Source organism: Macaca mulatta, chromosome 16 (genome assembly GCF_049350105.2).
Source record: "Macaca mulatta isolate MMU2019108-1 chromosome 16, T2T-MMU8v2.0, whole genome shotgun sequence".
Lineage (NCBI taxonomy): Eukaryota > Metazoa > Chordata > Mammalia > Primates > Cercopithecidae > Macaca > Macaca mulatta.
Genome location: NC_133421.1, coordinates 92166277 through 92193585, shown reverse-complemented (window position 1 = coordinate 92193585; position 27309 = coordinate 92166277). Strand labels below are relative to the sequence as shown.

Genomic DNA, 27309 nt, shown 5'->3' with positions numbered 1-27309 from the left:
GACAGGGTTGCTCTGTTACCCAGGCTGGAGTGCAGTGGTGCAATCACGGCTCACTGCAGCCTTGACCTCCCAGGTTCCAGTGATCCTCCCACCTCATCCTCCCAAGTAGCTGGGACTACAGGCGCCCGCCACCACGCCTGGCTAATTTTTTGTATTTTTAGTAGAGACGGCGTTTCACCGTGTTGGCCAGGATGGTCTCAATCTCCTGACCTCGTGATCCACCCACCTCAGCCTCCCAAAGTGCTGGGATTACAGGTATGAGCCACTGCGCCCGGCCTGAATTTTTTATAATTCAGAAACCCACTGCTCCAGGGGCATTGGCGTTAGTTCTTTGTCATTTTACATGGCCTCTTCCTTGGCTGGGGGTGGAACTAAGCAAATGTGACTGGTGTTGTGAAGCCATGTTGTGTGTGGCATCATGTAATGGGCCCCAAAAGGAAAGTACTCCAGCAAGGGGACCACAGAAGCAGGCTCAGCACACAAACACCAGGTACTCCCAGGTCACTGGAGCCCAGGCAGCTCCCGAAACCATAGGTGTGGAAATTATTCCTTTACGCCTGGAAGAACACCCAAAATGCCACAAGAGCTGAATGTAATACCCACAATCTAGTAAAAGGCTGTATCTGGTATCAAACAGTTTATACTTAGACCTCTGATACAAAAATCTGTGAATCACTTACACTAAGGCAAACCAAAAGGAGTCACTAACATCGCCGTCCCCATCTGGAGCTGAGAACACAGCAGACCGTGGGTTGCTGGTGAAAGACACAGCTCAAATAATGAGCCAACCAGTGCAGCCCACAGAACAGCTGGTAAATTTCCTCTTTATATTTTATAAATGGTCCATATTCTAAGCAACCACAATGTCAACGTTCTACCTTATTAACTCATAATCCTAATGACTAAAGGTTGACATGTAAAATGCTAGAAAAATTTGAAACCATTGTGGGAGTAGCATAAATTGAGAACTGAAACATGAACCAAACCCTAAAAATTATACAGCCTACGACTAGCTTAGATAGAGCTCTCCTATGCTCCCACAGGCCTCATGTAGTTAGAATAATTTTTAACTAATGTTTGCCAGGATAGCCATTCTTTCCTTATTCCCTTATGCATCGTCAAAAATTTCTTAACCCAAACTCTCTACTTTTCTGGAATTGAAAAGCATGTGATAAATCTCTTCTATAACTCAGGCATCCAAAAACCAATTAAACAGCGGTTTAAACAGTGCTCTCTGAGAGTATCTGAATATCACTGTAAAGAAATTTTCTTATTCTTTTTTTTTAAGATGCAGTCTCGCTCTGTCTCCCAGGCTGGAGTGCAGTGGCACGATCTCCGCTCACTGCAAGCTCCGTTGTCTCCTGGGTTCACGCCATTCTCCTGCCTCAGTCTCCCAAGAAGCTGGGACTACAGGCGCCCGCCACCACGCCCGGCTAATTTTTTTGTATTTTTAGTTGAGACGGGGTTTCACCGTGTTAGCCAGGATGGTCTCGATCTCCTGACCTCGTGATCCGCCCGCCTCGGCCTCCCAAAGTGCTGGGATTACAGGCGTGAGCCAGCACGCCTGGTCGAAATTTTCTTATTCTGTATTTTTTTAAGCTGGCAAAGGATAGATGCACGTTTGCCGTATTATTTCATAATTATTTGTACATCTGAGATATGTCGTACTTTCAAAAGAAAATAGATTTTCTTAAGAGACAGGACCTCAGTCTTTCGCCCAGGCTGGAGTACAATGGAGGAGTCATAGCTCACTGCAGCCTCTATCTCCTTGGCTCAAACAATCTACTCACCTCAGGCTAGGATTTGTAGTAGCTAGGATTACAGGTACATGCCACCATCCCGGCTTTCTTTTGTTTTTTTGCAGAAACAAGGTCTCACTCTGTTGACAAGGCTGGTTCCACATTCCTGGGCTCAAGCAATCCTCCCACATCAGCCTCCTAAATTGTTGGGATTATGGCTGTAATGCCTGGCCTATTTTTCTTTTCCTTTTAAAAAATATTTATTTAAAAAATTAGAGGATGGGTGTGGTGGCTCATGTCTATAATCCCAGCACTTTGGGAGGCCAAGGCGGGCAGATCACTTGTCAAGACCAGGTTTCGGCAACATGGCGAAACCCCATCTCTACTAAAAATACAAAAATTAGCCAGGCGTGGTGGCACTAGCCTGTAATCCCAGCTACTTGGGAGGCTGAGGCAGGAGGATGGTGTGAACCTGGGAGGCGGAGCTTGCAGTGAGCAGAGATCACGCAACTGCACTCCAGCCTGGGCAACAGACTGAGATTCTGTCTCCAAAAAAAAAAAAAAAAATAGAGACAAGTTGCCCAGGCTGGCCTCAAACTCCTGGGCTCAAGAGATCTGCCTAGGCTGGGCACAATGGCTCATGCCTGTAATCCCAGCACTTTGGGAGGTCGAGGCAGGCAGATCACTTGAGCTCAGGAGTTCAAGACCAGCCTGGCCGACATGGCAAAACCCCATCTCCGCTAATAATACAAAAATTAGCTGGGTGCAGTGGCGTGCACCTGTAGTCCCAGCTACTTGGCAGGCTCAGGCAGGAGAATCGCGTGAACCTGGAAGGCGGAGCTTGCAGTGAGCCGAGATCGTGCCACTGCACTCCAGCCTGGGCGACAGAGCGAGACTCTGTCTCAAACTAAACTAAAGTAAACTAAACTAAACTAAACTAAAATAAACAAACATACTGGCCTTTCCAGTGTGGCACCTCTGATGAAAAACTAAACTGGCTGTCCCTAAACATCAAACGCTCTCTGTGAATCAGGCCAAGCTCTTCCCTTCCGGTCTACAAGGCTGGGTGGGATGGGTCTGTCTGCCTCCAACCTCATCCAGCGCCTGCAGAACCTTGTGAAACCTCTGTCGGCACCTCCAGGGGCTCACCAGGACAGGCAGAGGTCAGCATGGGCAGGGTGCGCTCCTCCTCACTGTGCTGGCGATAGCGACGCACGAATTCTTTTTGGCTCTCCAGGATACTAAAATCCGCAGCTATCCTCGTATCAAACACATAGTGCACCCCTGCAGGAGAGAGGAGCATGTTCAGCTTAAAGCACCTACGAAAAGATCTACTTTTAGGCTTCCTCTTTTTTTTTTTTTTGAGACGGAGTCTCGTTCTGTCACCCAGGCTACAGTGCAGTGGCACAATCTCGGCTCACGGCAACCTCCGCCTCCCGGGTTCAAGTGATCCTCCCACCTCAGTCTCTCCAGTAACCAGGATTACGGGCACTCGCCATTATGCCTGGCCAATTTTTGTATTTTTTAGTAGAGATGAAGTTTCACCATGTTGGCCAGGCTGGTCTTGAATTCCTGGGCTCAGGTGATCTACCCACCTTGGCCTCCCAGAGTGCTAGAATTACAGGCATGAGCCGCTGCGTCCAGCCAATACTTCCTCATTCTTACTCATTTTTGCTTTCTCACGTTTAAGAAACAAACTTAAAGCATAGATTCTACAGGCATCTCTCCTATGATAATAAAATCAGCCTTGGTTCTTTTCTATTCCTAATGGCGTAAGTTCAAGACTATGTGCTTTACCTTTTATTTTGTAAACAATGAGCGTATATCATTTTTCACAATGAAATATGTATGTTCTCTCTCGTGCTTCTTCTCTCTCTACATCTACATTTTAAAACACCTTACTCCGGCTGGGCGCAGTGGCTCAAGCCTGTAATCCCAGCACTTTGGGAGGCCGAGACGGGCGGATCACAAGGTCAGGAGATCGAGACCATCCTGGCAAACACAGTGAAACCCCGTCTCTACTAAAAAAATACAAAAAACTAGCCGGGCGAGGTGGCGGGCGCCTGTAGTCCCAGCTACTCGGGAGGCTGAGGCAGGAGAATGGCGTGAACCCGGGAGGCGGAGCTTGTAGTGAGCTGAGATCCAGCAACAGCACTCCAGCCTGGGCGACAGAGCGAGACTCCATCTCAAGAAAAAAAAACAAAAAAACAAAACAAAACAAAACAAAAAAAACGCCTTACTCCATACATAAATTAATGGAATATTATAACATACCCACAGTGGCCAGGCGGGGTGGCTCAAGCCTGTAATCCTAGCACTTTGGGAGGCCGAGGCGGGTGGATCACGAGGTCAGGAGATCGAGACCATCCTGGCTAACACGGTGAAACCCCGTCTCTACTAAAAATACAAAAAACTACCCGGGCGTGGTGGCGGGCGCCTGTAGTCCCAGCTACTCAGAGGCTGAGGCAGGAGAATGGCGTGAACCCGGGAGGTGGAGCTTGCAGTGAGCCGAGATCGCACCACTGCACTCCAGCCTGGGCGACACAGCGAGATTCCGTCTCAAAAAAAACAAAAAACAAAAAACAAAAAAACATACCCACAGGATTCTCTTCCAATTCACAAGGCAAATTAAATTTCAGTCTGTGATGGTTCTTGGTGTGTTTAAAAGTACAGAATGGCTGGGCATACTTTTATAATGGTTTAAATTTTTATACTGTTTTTTTTTTTTTTTTTTTTTGAGACAGTCTCACTCTGTTGCCCAGGCTGGAGTGCAGTGGCGTGATCTCGGCTCACTGCAAGCTCCGCCTCCCAGGTTCACACCATTCTCCTGCCTCAGCCTCCTGAGTAGCTGGGACTACAGGCGCCTGCCACCACGCCCGGCTAATTTTTTTGTATTGTTAGTAGAGACAGCGTTTTGGCCAGGCGTGGTGGCTCAAGCCTGTAATCCCAGCACTTTGGGAGGCCGAGACGGGTGGATCACAAGGTCAGGAGATCGAGACCATCCTGGCTAACACGGTGAAACCCCGTCTCTACTAAAAATACAAAAAAAAACCCCAAAAAACTAGCCGGGCTCGGTGGCGGGCGCCTGTAGTCCCAGCTACTCAGGAGGCTGAGGCAGGAGAATGGCGTAAACCCGGGAGGCGGAGCTTGCAGTGAGCTGAAATCCGGCCACTGCACTCCAGCCTGGGCGACAGAGTGAGACTCCGTCTCAAAAAAAAAAAAAAGAGACAGCGTTTCACCGTGTTAGCAGGATGATCTCGATCTCTGACCTCGTGATCCGCCTGCCTTGGCCTCCCAAAGTGCTGGGATTACAGGCGTGGGCCACCGTGCCCAGCCTGATTTTTTTAATTTTAAATTTTTTGTTTCTTCCCCTTCCCAGGTAACAAAGCTGAGAGAAAATGCAACTAGTTATAAGAAATATTAGGCCAGGCGCAGTTGCTCATGCTTGTAATCCCAGCACTTTGGGAGGCCAAGGTGGATGGATCATGAGGTCAGGAGATCGAGACCATCCTAGCTAACATGGTGAAACCCCATCTCTACTAAAAATACAAAAAATTAGCCAGGCGTGGTGGGGGGCACCTGTAGTCCCAGCTATTCGGGAGGCTGAGGCAGAAGAATGGCGTGAACCTGGGAGGCGGAGCTTGCAGTGAGCTGAGATCGCGCCACCGCACTCCAGCCTGGGTGATGGAGTGAGACTCTGTCTCCAAAAAAAAAAAAAAAAAAAAAGAAAAAAAAAGAAATATTATAAACTGCCGGGCGCGGTGGCTCACGCCTGTAATCCCAGCACTTTGGGAGGCCGAGGCGGGCGGATCACAAGGTCAGGAGATCGAGACCACGGTGAAACCCCGTCTCTACTAAAAATACAAAAAATTAGCCGGGCGCGGTTGTGGGCGCCTGTAGTCCCAGCTACTCGGGAGGCTGAGGCAGGAGAATGGCGTGGACCCGGGAGGCGGAGCTTGCAGTGAGCCGAGATCGCGCCACTGCACTCCAGCCTGGGCGACAGAGCGAGACTCCGTCTCAAAAAAAAAAAAAAAAAAAAAAAAAAAAAGAAATATTATAAACTTTGGGCTGGGCGCGGTGGCTCATGCCTATATTCCCAGCACTTTGGGAGGCCGAGATGGGTTGATCACGAGGTCAGGAGATCAAGACCATCCTGGCTAACATGGTGAAACCCCGTCTCTACCAAAAACAAAAACAAAAAAAATTAGCCGGGTGTGGTGGTGGGGCAGGAGAATGGCGTGAACCTGGGAGGTGGAGCTTGCAGTGAGCCGAAATGGCACCACTGCACTCCCGCCTGGGCAACAGAGCGAGACTCCGTCTCAAAAAAAAAAAAAAAAGAAATATTATAAATTTTAAAATATTACAATAAGAAATCAATTTTACGCGGTGGCTCACGCCTGTAATCCCAGCACTTTGGAAGGCCGAGGCGGGCGGATCACAAGGTCAGGAGATCGAGACCATGGTGAAACCCCGTCTCTACTAAAAATAGAAAAAAATTAGCCGGGCGCAGTGGCGGGCGCCTGTAGTCCCAGCTACTTGGGAGGCTGAGGCCGGAGAATGGCGTGAACCCGGGAGGCGGAGCTTGCAGTGAGCCGAGATTGCGCCACTGCACTCCAGCCTGGGTGACAGAGCGAGACTCCGTCTCAAAAAAAAAAAAAAAAAAAAAAAAAAAGAAATCAATTTTACTGTGGATACATTTTATTGCTATATAATATTCCATTATATAATTTTAACAATCTATCCCCAAATAAGATATTTCATCATGAGAAAATACAGCATTTGGCAACTTTGATCTTCAGTAAAACTAACCTAACCTGAGGCTTTACGATGACAAGCATGAAGGAGCAACCTAACGTGTGTGCACCTGTTGCTATAGCCGGGTTTTGGCGGCAGCACATCATGTGCTAGATGACCAGGCCCTGTTAGAGCCCAGGCACCTAGGGAACAGGGAGCATCAGGACCCCCAGGCTGCTGCTCAGACTTCAAGCCTGTCCTGATGATCCTTATTCCAAATATCATTTTATTTCACCAGTAATTCCCAATATATCTACATCTATGTTCTTATTTAGCAGAGATGGGATCTTGCTATGTTGTCCAGGTTGGTCTCGAGCTCCTGGCCTCAAGTAATCTTCTGGTCTTGGCTTTCCAAAGTGCTGGGATTACAGGCATGAGCCACCAAACCTGACCAATATTTACAATTTTTAAAAGCCACTGTATAATAATAAACCTTTTGGCTAGGTGCGGCGGCTAATGCCTATAATCCCAGCACTTTGGGAAGCCAAGGTGGGTGGATCACGAGGTCAAGAGATTAAGACCATCCTGGCCAACATGGTGAAACATCACCTCTACTAAAAATACAAAGATTAGCTGGGTGTGGTGGCAGGCACCTGTAATCCCAGCTACTCAGGGGGCTGAGGCAGGAGAATCTCTTGAACCCGGGAGGCGGAGGTTGCAGTGAGCGGAGATTGCACCATTGCACTCCAGCCTGGGGCACAAGAGTGAGACTCCATCTCAAAAAACAAACAAACAAACAACAACAACAACAAACTCTTATTTAGAAACTCACTCAGTCTTCCTTTTCTGAACTTGCACATCGACCATCACGCTATGAGGATGCTCAAGGCTGCAAAAGCCCCTCTATAAGCAAATGGAGGGAGGCAGTTCCAGTTTGACCAAAGCAGAAGACGCAGAAGCATCATCAGTCAACATTTCAGGCAGTGTTATTCCAGCGCTGATGTGGAGTTCTTTGATTATATTCTTTTTTTTTTCTTTTTTTTTGGGACAGAGTCTCGCTCTGTCACCCGGGCTGGAGTGCAGTGGCCGGATCTCAGCTCACTGCAAACTCTGCCTCCCAGGTTTACGCCATTCTCCTGCCTCAGCCTCCCGTGTAGCTGGGACTATAGGCGCCCGCCACCTTGCCCGGCTAGTTTTTTGTATTTTTTTTAGTAGAGACGGGGTTTCACCCGTGTTAGCCAGGATGGTCTCGATCTCCTGACCGCGTGATCTGCCCATCTCGGCCTCCCAAAGTGCTGGGATTACAGGCTTGAGCCACTGCGCCCGGCCTAAATTTCTACCTTTCATTCATTCCTCACGTAAAGGACACAAGCCCACTCCCTTTCTGGTCTGCTCTTCAGACAGCTTCTTGGGAAACCAGACACTAATCATTTCAGAAGTGACTGTTTATCAAATACACACCCTCTGGGGGTAAGGGGTGACTTGGAGGTTGCTGGGCCAGTGTGGGAATCTCCCAGTGTCCCTGTCCGTGTTGTCAGAGGCGGTCACTGTTTGGTCCCAGAGGGGTCAGCTCCCATTGTGTAACAAAACACCCGTCTGTGCACAGCAAAGGAGAAAAGTGACACTCGTCTACCATCGATCAGAGGCTGGGTTTTCATGACACACGGGACAAGGTCTTTTTACGTTCCAAGAGACTCTTTTGGAAGTTGCTTATATACCCTGCGTCCTTGAAAAACGAACTTTAGAGATTAAAAAGAGCACTTATAAACTCGAGTTGTGCATTTCCAATTTATCAAAAGACGACTCACCAAGACTTTTGAGGAAACCACAGAGTCTTCTGGAAGCATCAGTTACACTGAGGTTGAATTTAGCAGCAAAATAAGGCAAAGACTGAGGACACACAGACACTACCAGCACTTTGTGCTTTGAGGTATCACATTTCTGGAAGAAGAAATAGAGAATGTCAGGTATCTGCTGATTACACAAGGAGTAAAAGTTATACATCTTAATGAGAAATTCAGAACAACGTAATGGATGGTCTATGCAAAGACTAATAAAATAGACAAACACTGGCAAACATAATTAAGGAAAAAGAAGAAAAAAATCAGGATTATGGTGAGGTCTGGGCTTCTGGTAAATATTTTTTTAGAAGTCAGGATTTACAAAATGAAACATGAGCTGGCTTCGGTGGTGTATGCCTATGGTTCCAGCTATACAGGAGGCTAACGCAGGAGGATCGCTTGAGGGTAGGAGTTCGAGACTGCAGAGCCTATAATCACACTTAGCAACAGCCACAGCCACTGTGCTCTAGCCTGGGGGACAGAGTAATACTCTGTTTCTTTTTCGTTGTTGTTTGTTTTTTGAGACAGAGTTTCACTTTTTTTTTTTTTTTTTTTTTTTTTTGAGATCGGAGTCTTGCTCTGCCGCCCAGGCTGGGGTGCAGTGGCCGGATCTCAGCTCACTGCAAGCTCCGCCTCCCGGGTTTGCGCCATTCTCCTGCCTCAGCCTCCCGAGTAGCTGGGACTACAGGCGCCCGCCACCTCACCTGGCTACTTTTTTGTATTTTTTAGTAGAGACGGGGTTTCACCATGTTAGCCAGGATGGTCTCGATCTCCTGACCTCGTGATCCGCCCGTCTCGGCCTCCCAAAGTGCTGGGATTACAGGCTTGAGCCACCGCGCCCGGCCCAGAGTTTCACTCTTATTGCCCAGGCTAGAGTGCAGTGGTACCATCAATCTCAGCTCACTGCAACCTCCACCTCCCAGGTTCAAGTGGTTCTCCTGCCTCAGCCTCCCAAGTAGCTGGGATTATAGGGACCCGCCACCATGCCCAGCTAATTTTTTGTATTTTTAGTAGAGATGGGGTTTTGCCATATTGGGCAGCCTGGTCTCGAACTCCTGACCTTGTGATCCGCCTGCCTCGGCCTCCCAAACTGCTGGGATTACAGGCATGAGCCACCTGGCCTGGCCGATACTCTGTCTTAAAAGAGACATGACTACAGATCTAAGAGACTTTGTCAATTTCAGGAACAATGTTATATCAGTAAATGTGCATATCTGGAAAAAATAAATAATTTTAAAGGGAAAATACAAATTACAACATTGGCCAATGAATAACTGAAATTACTAAATAATAATAAAAACACACACACACTAAAATGGTATGCAGAGATGCCTCTTAAAAGTCATCAGCCCGGCTGGGCATAGTGGCTCACAGCTGTAATCCCAGAACTGTGGGAGGCTGAGGCAGAAGAATTGCTTGAACCCAGGAGGTGGAGGTTGCAGTGAAACGGAGGTTGCAGTGAGCTGAGATCGCTCCACTGCACTCCAGCCTGGGCAACAGAGCGAGACTCCAACTCAAAAAAAAAAAAAAAAAAGAAAACAAAAGTAACAAGGCCCAAGACACTTTGTGAGTAAGCCTCACCTACAAACTGTTCTAAAAAAATACTGCATAAACTAGCATAAAACCACAAGGCTATCAATATCCTTAAACCAAAACTAGACATTGGCAGTGCAATAGAAGACAGATTCAGATAAAAAGAGTCAAGGTCCGGGTGTGGTGGCTCATGCCTGTAATCCCAGCACTTTGGCAGGCTGAGGCCAGTGGATGGCCTGAGGTCAGGAGCTCGAGACCAGCCTGGCCAACAGGGAGAAACCCCATCTCTACTAAAAATACAAAAACTAGCCAGACATGGTGGTGTGCACCTGTAATCCCAGCTACTCAGGGGCCTGAGGCAGGAGAACTGCTTGAACCCAGGAGGTAGAGGTTGCAGTCAGCCAAGATCGCACCACTGCGCTCAAGCCTGGGCGACAGAGCGAGACTCCATCTCAAAAAAGAATAAAGAAATAGACACGCAGCAGGAGGGTGGGGTGGAAGTAAAGGGAGAAAAAAAAAAAGAAGGCCAGGTACAGTGGCTCATACCTGTAATACCAGCACTTTGGGAGGCCAAGGCAGGTGGATCACTTGAGGCCAGCAATTCAAGACCAGCCTGGCCAACATGGTGAAGGCCAAAAAAAAGAAATGGACGCACATCTATCAATATATGAGAGAGACAGGATATTTCAGGTCAACGGGGGAAGAAGAGAAGATGCTGGAACAATTTGACTTTTTCGAATAGAAAAGAATGTATCTGGCTGGGCATGGTGGCTCACGCCTGTAATCCCAGAACTTTGGGAGGCCAGGGCGAGCAGATCACTTGAGGTCAGGAGTTTGAGACCAGCCTGGCCAACATGATGAAACCCTGTCTCTATTAAAAATACAAAAATTAGCTGGGCATGGTGGCACATGCCTTTAATCCCAGCTACTTGAGAGGCTGAGGTAGGAGAATTGCTTGAATCCAGGAAGGAGAGGTTGCAGTAAGCTGAGATCACACCACTGCACCCCAGCCTGGAAGACAGTGAGACTCCATCTCAAAAAAGAAAAAAACAGAGAAAGAATGTATCCACATCTCACACTGTACTAAAATATAAGTTGTAGACTGGACAAGCAGCATAAGATAAAATATAAACTGTCAATAAACATAATCTGCGGCAACCAACTTCTCTAAATAAGCAGGAAAATGCAAATGAGATACAATTTTCTATGCATCAGGTTGGAAAAAACTGAATTTGATATTGAATGTGACCAGGATGGCTGCACACAGCTGTTTGCCCTATCACTTAGGGAAGTATAAAGTGACACAGACACTTTCAAGAGTGTTTTTGCAAAAACCGTTGATACCACAGAATTAAGTCTCTAGTAGTCTGCAAAGCTGCATCCACTAAGTCTGTACGACATAACAAAATGGCTGAAGCCATTCTGTTCCCTGAAAGGCCAAGGGTGAGCAGGTGGGGACGGGTATGCATGGCGAACCTGGCTGATGGGGGTGGCATCTCCTGGTTCAGACCATCCTAACCAGGCAGCCTGCTGCTTGCTAATGGAGCTCCCGTGCAACTGCATGTAAGTCAGCGTGCACCCAGACACGACGAATGCGGGCAACACAAAGGACATGTGTCTCTATCTGCATGTGTGATCTAGGTCATGCATGGTGGTCGACGCCTGTAATCCCAGCACTTTGGGAGGCTGAGGCAGGAGGATTGCTTGAGCACAGGAGTTCAGGACCAGTCTAGGCAACATGGCAAAACCCCATCTCTATAAATAATACAAAAATTCGGCAGGTGTGATAGCACGCATCTGTGGTCCCAGCTGCTCTGGAGGCTACAGGGAGCCTCCGGAGGTGGGAGGATCACCTGAGTCTTCCCACTGAGCCAAAACTGCACCACTGCCCTCCAGCCTGGGTGAGACCCTGTCTCAAAAAGAAAAATATTGTGATCTAATCGATGCTGGATGACTTGTCCAGAAGATGCCATGGGTGTAAATGGCAAACGTGAGAAGGCTCCTTGGCTGTCCCCTATGCCACCACACTTAAGCGAGTCAGTGTTTCTTGAGGCCCCTACCTTGCTCTAGCACACTACCTACTGTGAATGGGCTCCTACACCCTGGGCGGGGTAAGATGCCGATGCTTCCTTTGGAGGTGACAGCATGGAGACCAAGAAGTGCTTTTCAACCTCATCTGCCTTTGTCTCTTTCTCTTTCACCTGTGATATGGTTTGGCCCTGTGTCCCCACCCAAATCTCATGTGAAACTGAAGGCTGGGCCTGGCGGGAGGTGACTGGGTCATGGGGGCAGATCTCCCACTTGCTCTTCTCGTGATAGTGAGTCCTCACAAGATCTGGTTGCTTACAAGGGTGGAGTACCTCCCCCTTCAGTTGCTCGCTCCTGCTGCCACGTGAAGACATGCTTGCTTCCCCTTCGCCCTTCTGCCATGATCGTTTCCTGAGGCCTCCCCAGCCATGTCTCCTGTAGAGCCTGTGGAACTGTGAGTCAATTAAACCTCTCTGCTTTATAAATTACCCAGTGTCAGGTAGTTCTTTGCAGCAATGTGAGAACGGACTAATACAACCTATCCCACGGAAAGACAAGTGGCACCTCTAGTTCTGTATAGGAGGTCTGCAGGGACGAGCTGAAGGAAGGAGCTTTGGGAATTTTTACTTCCTTGGAGTGTCTCTGCCTTGCCCCAAGCTGATCGGTCTATTAGAACATAACTCTCGTGTCCGAAAACGTGCAGCAGAGGCAGAACAGCAGGAGCTCCGGCTCTGTGCTGCCCGCATGATCACCAACACCCGTGTTACCAGACCTCACCAGGCAGAGGCCCTGCTTAAGCCACAGGAGCCTGAGGGGTGGTGCCAGCCCCCCACTACTGCCTGAGCATCATTAAGGGAGCATGAAATTGTGCAGGGATTTTGCTCTTGATGGAGAGGATTAGAACAAGGTCAAAGCGGGACGTTAGCAACACCGGGAAAAGGCTGAGATGTGCATCAGCTGTCCCAGCAGAGGCTTCTGTACAGGAAGCCAGGACTCCCCTCGACCTCCAGGCCGGCTCCCCAGCATCAGCAAATGCCCTGAATGCCTTACCTTGTTAAGGTTCAGAACACGGAAGAAGTCCTTGGCATTTTGCTGGGAAAGCTGGACTCCTTCCTCTGCAGTCACGCAGCTGTCACATGCCAGGCAGTCACTCAAAAATATCCTGGCATCAGCCAGCTTGTGGAATTCTCCCTTCTATGAAAGGAAGGTAACGTTTCAGCATGCTTATTCAACAAATACTCTTTAATGTGCTTTTTTAGGGAGGGTAATACCCATATACGAATTCACAGTAAACACCGGAGACAATACCAGGGTCCAGGCCTGGTGCTCAAGGGGTTAGAAGCAGGACAGTCTCTGCCACTGAGCAGCTCAAGGTGGTAGAGGGACACAGGACACAGGGCCCAGCCCACGATGACACTAGGGAACCATGCAGATGACAAAGGTGGAACCCAGCCCTAGCACCATCATGTGGTAGGAAGTAAATGACCCCTGTGTTCTGGAAGCTGACCCCACTGGCCCTTCCCTCCTCCTAGACCCCTTCCTCTTTGGTGCCTGTGATCCAGCCCTCTGACTGCTCCTCTAGCTCTGTGCTCCCTAAGCTTACCATCCCACAGCTCCCTGAGGCCACCCACAGCCCTGGCCTCTCCCTCAAGGCTCAGAACTTTACAACTCAGTGCTGGCTCTGGGTTTGCACTTGGACATGTAACAAGATGCTCATCCTGACCTGGATGTAGAGTCACTCTTTGATCCCTTCCAGCCTCTCCTTCCTGATTGGCCCTTGTGTCCCCCAACATCTGCTAAAACATAAACTACACCTCTGCTCTGCTCAGACAGCTGCCCCTCACACAGAGGGCCTGAGCAAAGCCAGTGGCCCCTGTCTGCCTGGGTCCCATCACAGCCCTCTTGGTCTCCACACGTCCCGCCCCACTGGCCCTTGCTGCTCTCACCATCCCTCTGCATGAAGCGACCTCTAAGAGTCCCAGGCTCACCCTGGGTGGCCTTCAGCAGAGAGGATGTCCAACACCTGCTAAAACAGCGCACTCCCTCACTCGTCTCTTCCCTCCCGACCCATCTGTACTCATGTTGCTGACTGCTGGCAGGAGTCTGTCCCTCCTCGCTAAAATGTAAGCCCATGAAAGCTCGAACACTGTCTGTTCTCCTGTTCCCCAGCACCTCCAAGAGGTACTGCACACAGATAATGCTCAATAAATAACTGGTGGATGAACACATGAATACTCTGACGCTTACAGGAGCAATGTCAATAAATTACAGAAGCTCCTCAGGTAGTCCATGCATTTGTTTTTCTTTAAAACATGATCTGACAGGAGGCAGCTGTGGATGTCCCCCTCCTTCCATAGTGTGCTGTGAACGGCAGCTCAGGTGTTCTGCCTCCTGTCTATGCACGACCCCATGTCTCTGTGCAGCCCACTCCCCCTGGGATCTTGTTCTGCTGCAGATGGGCACTCAGGGCAGATGGGCACTCAGGGCAGATGGGCACTCAGGGCAGATGGGCACTCAGGAGGTCCACATGGGGCTCAAGAGTTTGTGCTTCTAAGAAGTTCCAAGTGGGTTGAAGCTACTGCTCCACTCCAAACGTCTGGTGCCCACAGCTGCATGAATTCTGCCTCCACAGCCCATCCAGATCGAGGTGCCCATGACCAAACTGCACCCCTCACCCAGCAGTGCCTCCTCCCTGCCTTGCCACCAGACACGTTGTGTATAACTCAGTCCTTCCATAAGGTTTCATGGTCCAGGTCTTATTCCCTCCTCATTTGTCACATTCTTTCTTCTTATTCCTGCTGCCTTCCACGCTCCTGCATTCTGCAGAAGCCCTGTTCCCTTTTATCAGGCCTGCCGGCCTCACTCTGCCCAGGGCAGCCCTGCCACCTGCACTTCCAGCAGAGTGCTCTCCTCACCAAACCCCAGACTCACACACTGTAGAAGGCCCAGTGTCTGTGGAGCTAAAACTGCACTCTCTTCCCTGCACTATGTCCTCTGTTCTGTCTTTACCACTCTGGCAGACTTGCCCAGGCCCACCACCTCTGCCTAGGCTCTCAAAGCTACCACCCAAGTGGCTCCCTGCAATTCTTCCCCCTACTCTAGCCAGCTTAAGTCGGTTACCTCCATCACCTGCCCTAAAACAAACACCTGAGTCATCCCCTCACAGTCTCCACAGCTCTGCACTGTCACTGACCTGGCCAAGGGGAGCCACTGTCTCTCCCTAGAGCATGTCTGTCCACACCCTCCTCTTGCCTGGTGCCAGTGCCCTTCCCTAGACTCCCACCCTGAATTCTGACCACTCTTCAGGGTCCACTCCACTAACCCTAACCCAACTCCTCTCACCCTGTGTCTATCACTGACCTGGAAGAGCGCCCGCTTAGGCTGTGTACACACGTTATCTCATCCTCACCACAGTCCTGGGAGGGAAGTAACCCTACTCCCCAGGCCTCTGATAAGGAAATGAGACTCACAGGGCTTAGATATCTGTCCAAGATGTCACAACCAGAGGGCAGGCGACGGAGGCCCCTGGGGCCGGCCATTTAAGCGCACTGGCCCCAGCTGCCTCCAGGACTCCAATGCACCCTACCTCTCTTCTGCCTGTGGCCAGCTCTTTGAGTGCTTGTCTCAGGCCCTGTTGCTCCCTAAGCCCCACAGTCCCCACAGCACACAGGGCAACCAAAAAACCTCTCAGATTAAACGTATCAGGACTATTAAACTTAAGGAAAAAATATGCTTCTGCCATATTGCCAACTCTCCATTTATAAATTGGTACCAGTACTTTCTAAGGGTAGAATGACCTCAACCTCTCCCAACATCTTTCACTCAGTAAAACAGGGATAATGGCCAGGCTTACAGGTAATGCTTCTTCTGAGCATGAAATGAGACTGTATGTAAAATGACATTCTTTTTTTTGAGACGGAGTCTCACTCTGTCACCCAGGCTGGAGTGCAGTGGTGTGATCTCCGCTCACTGCAAACTCCGCCTCCTGGGTTCAAGGGATTCTCTTGCCTCAGGCTCCTGAGTAGCTGGAATTACAGGCATGCACACTACGCCCAGCTAATTTTGTACTTTTAGTAGAGATGGGGTTTATCCATGTTGGTCAGGCTGATCTTGAACTCCCGACCTCAGGTGATCCACCCGTCTCGGCCTCCCAAAGTGTTGGGATTACAGATGTGAGCCAACATGCCTGGCCATAAAATCACATTCTTGAGAGCCAGGCTCAGGGTATGTATCCAATAAACAGAAACCATCGCTACTAGCTAAGAATAATTTAAAAACAAGAACTGAATTAGAAAAGAGGCCAGGTGCAGTGGCTCATGCCTCTAATCCCAGCACTTTGGGAGGCTGAGGCACGTGGATCACCTGAGGTCAGGAGTTTGAGAACAGCCTGACCAACATGGTTTCACCCCGTCTCTACTAAATACAAAAAATTAGCTGGGCGTGGTGGTGCACGCCTGGAATCCCAGCTACTTGGGAGGCTAAGGCAGGAAAATCTCTTTAACCTGGGAGGCGAAGGTTGCAGTGAACCAAGATCGCACCGCTGCAATCCAGCCTGGGCAACAGGAGGCAGACTCTGTCTCAAAAAAAAAAGAAAGAAAAAAAAAGGAAACCATTAAAAAAAATTAACTATAGAATCATGAAATTTGAGTTATTTTATAAATTACCTATCTCAATACTCATTTTATAGAATGGAGCTTACTATTAAAAAATATTCAGCTGGGACTGAGTATAGTAGCTCATGCCTATAATCCCAGCAATTTGGGAGGCTGAGGCAGGAGGATCACTTGAGCCCAGGAGTTCAAGACCAGCCTGGGCAACATAATGGAACTCCATCTCTACAAAAAAATTTTTTTTTTTTTTTTTTTTTTTTTGAGACGGAGTCTCACTCTGTCACCCAGGCTGGAGTGCAGTGGCGCGATCTCGGCTCACTGCAAGCTCCGCCTCCCGGGTTCACGCCATTCTCCCGCCTCAGCCTCCGAGTAGCTGGGACTACAGGCGCCCGCCACCGCGCCCGGCTAGTTTTTTGTATTTTTAGTAGAGACAGGGTTTCACCATGTTAGCCAGGATGGTCTCGATCTCCTGACCTCGTGATCCACCCGCCTCGGCCTCCCAAAGTGTTGGGATTACAGGCTTGAGCCACCGCGCTACAAAAAAATTAAAATAAAAAATAAATTAGCTGGGCACGGTGGTGCATACCAGCAGTCCCAGCTACTAGGGAGGCTGAGGCAGGAGAATCACTTGAGCCTCGGAGGTCGAGGCTGCAGTGAGCCATACAGTGAGCCACTGCACTCCAGCCTGGGTGACAGTGAGACCCTGTCTCAAAAGGGGAAAAAAAAAAATTCAAAGAAGAAATCCAATATTACACCACGTTTTCTTTGTTCCCAATGCAGTGTGTTTTGGCATGGGTGTGTTCTGAGAAGACAGGCCTTGTGCCACCGATGGACTGTCTCACACATGTCTTTATTAGCCCCTTCAAGTTTATTTCAGTCTTGGAGACGGAGTCTCGCTCTGTCACCTGGGCTGGAATGCAGTGGCACGATCTCGGCTCACTGCAAGCTCCACCGCCCAGGTTCACGCCATTCTTCTGCCTCAGCCTCCCGAGTAGCTGGGACTACAAGTGCCAACCACCACGCCTGGCTAATTTTTTGTATTTTTAGTAGAGATGAGGTTTCACTGTGTTAGCCAGGATGGTCTCAATCTCCTGACCTGATGATCCGCCTGTCTCAGCTTCCCAAAGTTCTGGGATTACAGGCGTGAGCCACCACGCTCAGCCTATTTCAGTCTTTTTTTTGGGGACAGAGTCTCCCTCTGTTGCCCAGGCTCGAGTACAATGGTGCAGTCTCAGCTCACTGCAAACTCTGTCTCCCAGGGTCAAGCGATTCTCCTGCCTCGGCCTCCTGAGTGGCTGAGATTACAGATGTGCACCACCATACCTGGATAATTTTTGTATTTTTAGCAGAGATAAGGTTTCACCATGTTGGCCAGGCTGGTCTCAAACTCCTAACCTCAAGTGATCCACCCACTTCGGCCTCCCAAAGTGCTGGGATTACAGGCGTGAGCCACTACGCCCGGCCGTACTTCAGTCTTCTCTAAAGCAGTGATGTGCATGGTGCTGTGAGCCCCCAAAGAGAAAAACAGCAGCAGCATTTTACTCTGGGTTGATATAAAACTGAAAAATCTACTTGCCTCTCCATTTTCCTGGGCTGGACTCGGTGCATCGGCTGACACATTCTCTTGGTCATCAGTTTTTGTTTTCTTACTACATTCCTTAAAAAAGCAAAGGAACATTATTAATGAACTTTTAATTCGTCTCCATTAAGAAAATGTGCATACTCTGACCAATGAAGCTCATGTATTTCTATCTTCTTTTAAATTAATTAATTTATTTTTTAGACAGAGTCTCACTCTCACCCAGGCTGGAGTGCAGGGGCACAATCTCGGCTCACTGCAGTCTCTTCCTCCCGGGTTGAAACGATGCTCCTGCCTCAGCCTCCCGAGTAGCTGGCATTATAGGTATGCACCATCACGCCCGGATAATTTTGTATTTTTAGTACAGACCGAGTTTTGCCATGTTGGTCACGATGGTTTTGAACTGCTGACCTCAGGTAATCCACCTGCCTCGGCCTCCCGAAGTGCTGGGATTACAGGCGTGCACTGCCACACCTGGCTAATTTTTGTATTTTTAGTAGAGAGGGGGTTTCACCATGTTGGCCAGGCTGGTCTCGAACTCCTGACCTCAGGTGATCCACCCGCCGAGGCCTCCCCTCCCAAGATGCTGGGATAACAGGCGTGAGCCACCGCGCCTGGCCTTCTATCCTTTCCCGGCCTTCTATCCTTTCTAGTGAAACAAAAGCGCACGTACTTAAGATCACACACACATCTCTATTGTCTGCAATAATAAAAAAGCAGAAGCAACAGTAGCCTCCCCTATATAGGTGAATTCCCCTGGACGCAGGTGTCCTTAGAATACGACGCAGCCACCACCGGGGATGAACGACCCATTGAACGCTCGGAAGCCTCCTGCCACGGTGTCACGCACAGAAGAGCCAGCCACAGAGCAGCATCCACGGGAGCCCATTTCGGCAAAAACAGCTACAAACCCCACTGCGTGCGCTGCGCGGTGGTTGCCACGGCCTGGAGACAAGCGCGGAAGGCGCCGGTCAGCAGCCGTCACTGCTTCCGCCCCTGCACCGGCTGCTCGGTGACCCTCAGCGGGACAGGTTCGAAAACGCCTAAAAACCCCTCGGAACGCTTCTGATCATTCCCGCCACGACCGGCGTTTACTCGGACTGTGCCGCGCGGCACGAGAGGCTCGGTCTCCGTTCGTTTCCGCGCTTCGCGGGCGTGGGAAAGATGGACAAGTTCAGGGAGAACCGCTAAGACCGAGCCCGCCCCACAGCGCAGCGGACCCCGCGCCGGCCGCCTCCACGCCGGGCGGGCCCAGGGTGCTGAGGCCGGGGAAGCCCTGAAGAGCCCTGAGGCGAGCAAGCGGCGGGCCCGGGCCGCCAACCTCCGCCGCCCAGAGACAGCCCCACGGGACAGGCACCGGGCGCGCGCCTCCCGGGCCCGCGGCGCTCACCTTGCGCGTGCAGTGCTCACACTTCATCTGGAGCGCTGCGGGCGGGAGGCCGGGCGCCTCGGCCTGAGGGAAGCACCGGGAGACTGGGACACCGCCGCCCGCCGCCCGCGGCCCTTTGTTGTCCTGCCCCGACGCGGCCTCACCCCCCACGGCCGCACTCGGCCAATGAGAGCATCCGGAGAGGACAAGCCGCACCCCTGGGCCAATAGGATTCCCCACCCCTACGGCTTTGTCTAGGCCAATGACAGTGTCGAGAAGGGGCGGGCCAGGCCCCAGAGCCAATCGGAGCGCGCGGGGCGGAGCGCAGCTTCACTCCACGTACGGCGCCGCGGGGACCGGGTTCTAGCGCCGGTTTCCGCTTCTCGCGGGTCCTGCGTCGGCGGTGGCGGCCAAGCGGCGTTCACCAGGGAGTCGGTGAGCGCGCGGACTGTCCTGAGGCCAAGCCGTGGCCGTTCCAGGGTGCTCGGTCCGGTGGTCACGGGGCCTGGAGGCCGCGGCCGGGCTCGCTCAGCCAGCTTGGCATCGGACACTCGCCTTACTCGTGGCTCCCGACGGGGCGAGCCGGGGGCACAGCTCTCGTCCGCCGCCATCACCGCTTCACTTCGTGTCACGTAGGCCCGGCGGAGTAGCAGCGCGCATGCGCGGCCTGCCTGGCAGTAATCACGTGACGGACCCGGAAGCACGAGGGCAGATGCTAAATGATGGCCTTTTGACATTTGCGTGCGTTCATGGTGGATAATTTTACCAAGTACATTGGTTTGGACCCTTACAGTTTACAAAGTAAAGAATAACACTTACTCCTCCAAGAAATGGATTTCAGTTAAGCAAAATGGCTTAATGGTAGTGTTGGACTCCTCTGCTAATTATAAACATTTTATGAAATCAGTGTATGTGTATTACAGAAATCAGAAATGAGAAATAACATGTCTGGAAGAGTGTGACATAAGAAAAATAACTTGTAGTCATATTTAACAGACACCAGCAGTTCTCAGGATTCCCCATGTTAGAGCCTTTCTTCCTGTCCTCTGAGAAGTGAAAATGAAATCCAAAGACCCCCAACTGACTGCACGAACCCCCTACTGGCTAAGGAGATCCCAGAGTTACCTTGAAGATAGTTCTCAGCCATGACAGATGGGAGGTGAGACACCTGTTATTACGGGCGGCCCTTGGCTGACGACCATTAGGTTTTCTTTGCTAAGAGCTTGACGGAAACCAGCCCTTTCGAAAGACTCCACCGCTGATAACCCTCCCATTTGCAGTTCCAGCGCAATTGACCAGTATTCCTTACTGATAAGAGATCACACTAACCATGGAGTGCTTCTGGCCAGATGACATGACCCTCATGAAGGGGCCTGAAGCTTCACTGTGGTTGTGTATGTTTCTCTCTTCAGAAATATTCATGACGCCTCCTGTAGCTTGCTAAATATGTATATTTACACACTACTCTGCAAAGATTCCTGTTCCTTTTGCCCCTCCCTGGAAGTGTCTGTTTCTGGCTTCTGGCCAGAGGCAGTGCTTCCCTGCCTGTCAAAATGGCCACCCTGCAGGCTGAAATCCTTTATGAGAAATAAAGCTCTCCTTTCCGAATGTATGAATCTCATCATTCTTCAGCTTGTCATTGACCGTCAGGTTCTTCCTGCCCGCTGTACAGACAAAAAGTCAATTCATCAAGATTGCAGCACGACAGGAAAAGAATTTAATTGACACCTGGCAGGCCACACAGGAGACAGAGTTATTACTCAAATCAGTCTCTCCAAAGGCTCAGCGGTTAGGGTTTTTTATGGACAATTTGATGGGCAGGGGACTAGGGAATGGGTGCTGCTGACTGACTGGGGATGAAATCATAAAGGTGTGTGGAAAATGGTCCTCAAGCACTGAGTCTGCCTCAGGGTGGGGCCACAGGAACCAGTTGAGTCCTGAGTCACAGGTTGGGGTGGGTTCACTCTGAAAAACATCTCAAAAAGCCAATCTTAGGTTCTGCAATACTGATATTATCTATAGGTGCAATTCGGGAAGTTGCAAATCTTGTGACCTCTGGCTACATGAATCCTGAGCAGTAAGGGACTGTAGAAACCAGGCCTACAGGCCGGGCGCGGTGGCTCAAGCCTGTAATCCCAGCACTTTGGGAGGCCGAGACGGGCGGATCACAAGGTCAGCAGATCGAGACCATCCTGGCTAACATGGTGAAACCCCGTCTCTACTAAAAATATAAAAAAACTAGCCGGGCGAGGTGGCGGGCGCCTGTAGTCCCAGCTACTCGGGAGGCTGAGGCAGGAGAATGGCGCAAACCCGGGAGGCGGAGCTTGCAGTGAGCTGAGATCCGGCCACTGCACTCCAGCCTGGGCGACACAGCGAGACTCCGTCTCAAAAAAAAAAAAAAAAAAAAAAAAAGAAACCAGGCCTACATTTTAGCAGAGTTCAGGCCCCTCCCACAATCCTAAACTTGTGGCCTTTCATTAGCTTTACAAAGGCAGTTTCAGCCCCAGAAGAGGGACGTGATAGTTTTAGGAAGGGACTATTATCATCCTTGCTTCAAAGTTAAACCATAAATTCCTCCCAAAGCTCCTGAAATTAGCTTGGCTTATGCCCAGGAATAACCAAGGACAGCTTGGATGTCAGAAGGAAGATGGAATTAACTATGTGAAATTTCTCTTTTTTTTTTTTTTTGAGACAGGGTCTCACTCTGTCACTCAGGCTGGAGAGCAGTGGTGTGATCACAGCTCACTGCAGCCTCAACCTCTTTGGCTCAAGTAATGTTTCCACCTCAGCCCTGCTGGGTAGCTGGGACTACAGCTCGTACCACCATGCATGGCTAAGTTTTAAGCTTTTTGTAGATACAGGGTCTCCCCATGTTGCCCCGGCTGTTCTTGAATTCCTGGGCCCAAGTGATCCACCTCAGCCTCCCAAAGTGCTGGGATTACAGGTGTGAGCTACTGCACCCAGCCTCTCTCACTGCCTTAATCTCTGCAAAGGTAGTTTCAAGTTGACACTTCAATGTTGAGGCCGGGCACAGTCACTCACGACTGTAATCCCAGCACTTTGGGAGACCGAGGCAGGTGCATCAGTTGAGGTCAGGAGTTTGACACCAGTCTGGCCAACATGGTGAAACCCCATCTCTACTAAAAATACAAAAATTGGCCGGGAGCGGTGGCTCAAGCCTGTAATCCCAGCACTTTGGGAGGCCGAGACAGGCGGATCACGAGGTCAGGAGATCGAGACCATCCTGGCTAACACGGTGAAACCCCGTCTCTACTAAAAAATACAAAAAACTAGCCGGGTGAGGTGGGGGGCGCCTGTAGTCCCAGCCACTCGGGAGGCTGAGGCAGGAGAATGGCCTAAACCCGGGAGGTGGAGCTTGCAGTGAGCTGAGATCCGGCCACTGCACTCCAGCCTGGGTGACAGAGCGAGACTCCGTCTCAAAAAAAAAAAAAAAAAAAAAAATACAATAATGGACTGGGCACGGTGGCTCATGCCTGTAAGCCCAGCACTTTGGGAAGCCGAGGTGGGCGGATCACAAGGTCAAGAGATCGAGACCATCCTGGCTAACACGGTGAAACTTTGTCTCTACTAGACTCCATCTCAAAAAAAAAAAAAAATTAGCCAGCTATGGTGGTGGGTGCCTGTAATCGCAGCTACTTGGGAGGCTGAGGCAGGAGAATCGCTTGAACCCAGGAGGTGGAGGTTGCAGTGAGCCAAGATCATGCCACTGGACTCCAGCCTGGGTGACGGAATGAGACTTCATCTAAAAAAAAAAAAATTCTTATTTATAGTTTTCAGTTTGTATAGATTTTTACAAATGCATCAGTGAAATTCAGGAAGTCTCAACCCTCTAGATTACTCAAATTCATGTCAACATCTCTCAGAAAACATCTCCCCTCAACTTCAGCTTAAATAAAAGGATAATTTTAGGTTGTCATTTGTATAGCTTTTTGGTTAATGGTTTTTTATTTTATTTTATTTTTTTTTTTGAGACGGAGTCTCGCTCTGTCGCCCAGGCTGGAGTGCACTGGCCGGATCTCAGCTCACTGCAAGCTCCGCCTCCCGGGTTTACGCCATTCTCCTGCCTCAGCCTCCCGAGTAGCTGGGACTACAGGCGCCCGCCACCTCGCCTGGCTAAGTTTTTGTATTTTTTTATTTTTTATTTTTTGAGACGGAGTCTTGCTCTGTCACCCAGGCTGGAGTGCAGTGGCCGGATCTCAGCTCACTGCAAGCTCCGCCTCCCGGGTTTATGCCATTCTCCTGCCTCAGCCTCCCGAGTAGCTGGGACTACAGGCGCCCGCCACCTCGCCCGGCTATTTTTTTGTATTTTTTAGTAGAGACGGGGTTTCACCATGTTAGCCAGGATCGTCTCTCGATCTCCTGACCTCGTGATCCGCCCATCTCGGCCTCCCAAAGTGCTGGGATTACAGGCTTGAGCCACCGCGCCCGGCCAGTTTTTGTATATTTTTTTTAGTAGAGACGGGGTTTCACCGTGTCAGCCAGGATGGTCTCGATCTCCTGACCTCGTGATCCGCCTGTCTCGGCCTCCCAAAGTGCTGGGATTACAGGCTTGAGCCACCGCGCCCGGCCTGGTTAATGTTTTAAAAACATAACTGGCCAGGTGTGGTGGCTCACGCCCGTAATTCCAGCACTTTGGGAGGCTGAGGTGGGTGGATTGCCTGAGGTCAGGTTTGTTTGAGACCAGCCTGGCCAACATGATGAAACCCCATCTCTACTAAAAATACAAAAATTAGCTGCGTGTGGTGGTGGGTGCCTGTAATCCCAGCTACTTGGGAGGCTGAGGCAGGAGAATCAGTTGAATCCGGGAGGCGGAGGTTGCAGTGAGCCAAGACCATGTCATTGCACCCCAGCCTGGGCAACAAGAGCAAAACTCCATCTCTAAAATATAAATAAGTAAATAAATATAAAAACATAACTGTAATATGGTTGAAAGAACAAATTATGCCCTGGTGCAGAGGCTCATGCCTGTAAACCCAGCACTTTCGGAGGCCAAGGTGGGAGGACTGCCTGAGCTTAGGAGTTCGTGACCAGCCTGGACAACACAGTGAAAACCCATCTCTAATAAAATACAGAAAATTAGCCGGACGTGGTGGCGCGCACCTGTAGTCCCAGCTGCTCAGGAGACTGAGGCAGAATTGCTTGAACCTGGGAGGCAGAGGTTGCAGTGAGCTGAGATCGCACCACTGCACTCCAGCCTGGGCAACAAGGCAAGACTCTGTCTCAAAAAAAAAGTAAAAAAAAAAAAAAGAACAAATTACAATCACCTAATTTTTTTTAATCAAATAGCCAATGTCCAGTTTTCCCCATTTTCTCACAATTTTTTTTACAGTTTGTTTAAATCAGGATCTACATAAGGTCTAGTATGTTCTATTACTCTATATTACAATTGATTCATATGTTTCTTTTTTTTTTTTTTTTTGAGACGGAGTCTTGCTCTGTGCCCCAGGCTGGAGTGCAGTGGCCCGATCTCGGCTCACTGCAAGCTCCGCCCCCCCGGGTTCACGCCATTCTCCTGCCTCAGCCTCCCGAGTAGCTGGGACTACAGGCGCCCGCCACCTCGCCCGGCTAATTTTCTTGTATTTTTAGTAGAGACGGGGTTTCACCGTGTTAGCCAGGATGGTCTCGATCTCCTGACCTCGTGATCCGCCCGTCTCGGCCTCCCAAAGTGCTGGGATTACAGGCTTGAGCCACCGCGCCCGGCCCATATGTTTCTTAAGTCTCTTTTTCTATGAACTTACGGAAGACACTGAAAAATCTCTCTTTAAAAATAAAAACTTGATTTTGACATAACTTGAGGCCTACTTAGAAGTGGCAGAGTTCAAGCTGGGCGTAATGGCTCATGCCTGTAATCCCAGCACTTTGGGTGGCCAAGGCAGGCGGATCATCTGAAGTCAGACATTCGAGACCAGCATGGCCAGCATGGCAAAAGCCTGTCTCTACTAAAAATAAAAAAATTAGCTGGACGTGGTGATGCGTGCCTATAGTCCCAGCTACTTGGGAGGCTGCGGCAGGAGAATTGCTTGAACCCGGGAGGCGGAGGCTGCAGTGAGCTGAGATGGTGCCACTGCACTCCAGCCTGGGCAACAGAGTGAGACTTTGTCCCCCCCCAAAAAAGTTGCAGAGTTCCTGATTTTAAAGTTGTTGTCATTTTTTAAATTTGTAGGTTCTATCCATATCCTTCTCTCCTTCTCCTTGTATATATTATTAAAAAATCAGGTCATTTGCCTGTAGGATTTCCTATGTTGACAAAAAAAAGGCAAACTGTAAAATATTTTAAGAGATTCTGAGCCAAATATGAGTGACCAATGGCCAGTGACATAGCCCTTAGGAGATCCTAAGAAAATGTACATGGTTAGGTCACAGCTTGGCTTTATATATTTTCAGAAGACGTAAGACATCAGTCAATACATGTAGACGTATATTGGTTCGGTTCAGAAAGGTGACGCAACTTGTAGTAGGGGGGCTTCCAGGTCATAGGTAGATTCAAAGACTTTCTGACTGGCAATTGATTGAAAAGGTTAAGTTACGTCTAAAGACCTAGAATCAACAGAAGGGAGTTTCTAGGTTAAGATAGGGGCTTGTGGAGACCAAGATTTCCGTTAAGCAGAGGAAGTCTCCAGGTAGCAGGCTTCAGAGAGAATAGATTGTAAGTGCTTCTTATTAGAGTTCTCTCCTGAAGCGGGAAAAAGACCTGGAAAGGAGCAGGGATTCTCTACAGAATGTAGATTTTCCTCACAAGGGATAGCTTTGCAGGGCTATTTCGAAATACGTCGAAGAAATTTAATGTGGGGTAAAGTACTTCGATTTCTTCCAGGGTCTCCTATCTGTCATGTAATCCTACACCAGAGTCAGACTGGAATTTGGTGTCATTGCTACAGAGTCTACTTTGTCAGCCTCAAGATGTTTTTTTTGTTGTTGTTGTTGTTTGTTTGTTTGTTTTTGTTTTGAGACAGAGTCTCCCTCTGTCGCCCAGGCTAGAGTGCAGTGGCACCATCTTGGCTCACTGCAAGCTCTGCCTCTTGGGTTCACACCGTTCTCCTACCTCAGCCTCCCAAGTAGCTGGGACTACAGGTGCCCGTCACCATGCCCAGCTAATTTTGGGGGTTTTTTTTTTTAGTAGAGATGGGGTTTTACTGTGTTAGCCAGGATGGTGTCGTTCTCCTGACCTTGTGATCCGCCCGCCTTGGCCTCCCAAAGTGCTGGGATTACAGGCGTGAGCCACCGCGCCCGCCCGGCAGGCTCAAGATCTGTTTTAATGTGAATGCTGGTCAGCTGTCTGCTTGAATTCCAAAAGGGAGGAGTGAGTAAGGTATGTCTGTCTCTTCCTTCCCATCACTGCCTTAACTAGTTTTTCAGGATAACTTTGGAATGCTCTTGGCCAAGAGGAGGGGTCCATTCAGATGGTTGAGGGTTTGAACTTTATTTTTGTTTTACACCCGCAATTGCTGACTTGTATCCTTGTAGAATCCTTTAGTACAGTCTTGTCTTCCAAATTTCCACTAATTCACTTTAGAAACTTGTTCACTTTCAGCTTAAATTTTTTCTGGCAAGACTACTTCATGGATGGTGTTGTGTACTTCCAGTATCCGACCTTTTTGCGATGTTAATTAGCAGTCATTGATGACATTGCCCAGGTCCGTTAATTCATAAGGTGATGTGTTAATCCTACTGTTTCTTCTTCATTTATTAGCGGGAAAACTTCTATAATCAGACATTCTTCTCATGCAGTATTTGGTTACTCTGCTGTAAATTTCATAAAGGCAGGACAAATGCTTGATGCTTTCCTTTTATTAACCAGGCCACAAACTGGGGAGAGCTTGCCAGCATCCTCCAAAAGTGAACACAGTTAAAAAAT

The 27309-nt window shown here is 49.5% G+C and overlaps 1 protein-coding gene across 2 annotated transcripts in view; it reads right to left on the bottom strand.

Annotated features, from left to right (window-relative positions):
* Positions 1-27309, bottom strand: part of NARF (nuclear prelamin A recognition factor) — a 165835-nt gene that overhangs the window by 11537 nt on the left and 126989 nt on the right. The window contains exons 2-6 of one of the 2 annotated variants that reach the window (XM_077973427.1): positions 19455-19578; positions 18062-18142; positions 12926-13069; positions 8282-8414; positions 2889-3023 (exon numbers count right to left, since the gene is read on the bottom strand). In XM_077973427.1, the coding sequence (XP_077829553.1) occupies positions 2889-3023; positions 8282-8414; positions 12926-13069; positions 18062-18142; positions 19455-19578 (617 nt within the window). Of the gene's footprint in view, positions 1-2888; positions 3024-8281; positions 8415-12925; positions 13070-18061; positions 18143-19454; positions 19596-27309 lie in introns of those variants that run through there. The other variant, XM_015120652.3, reaches the window with a different exon arrangement.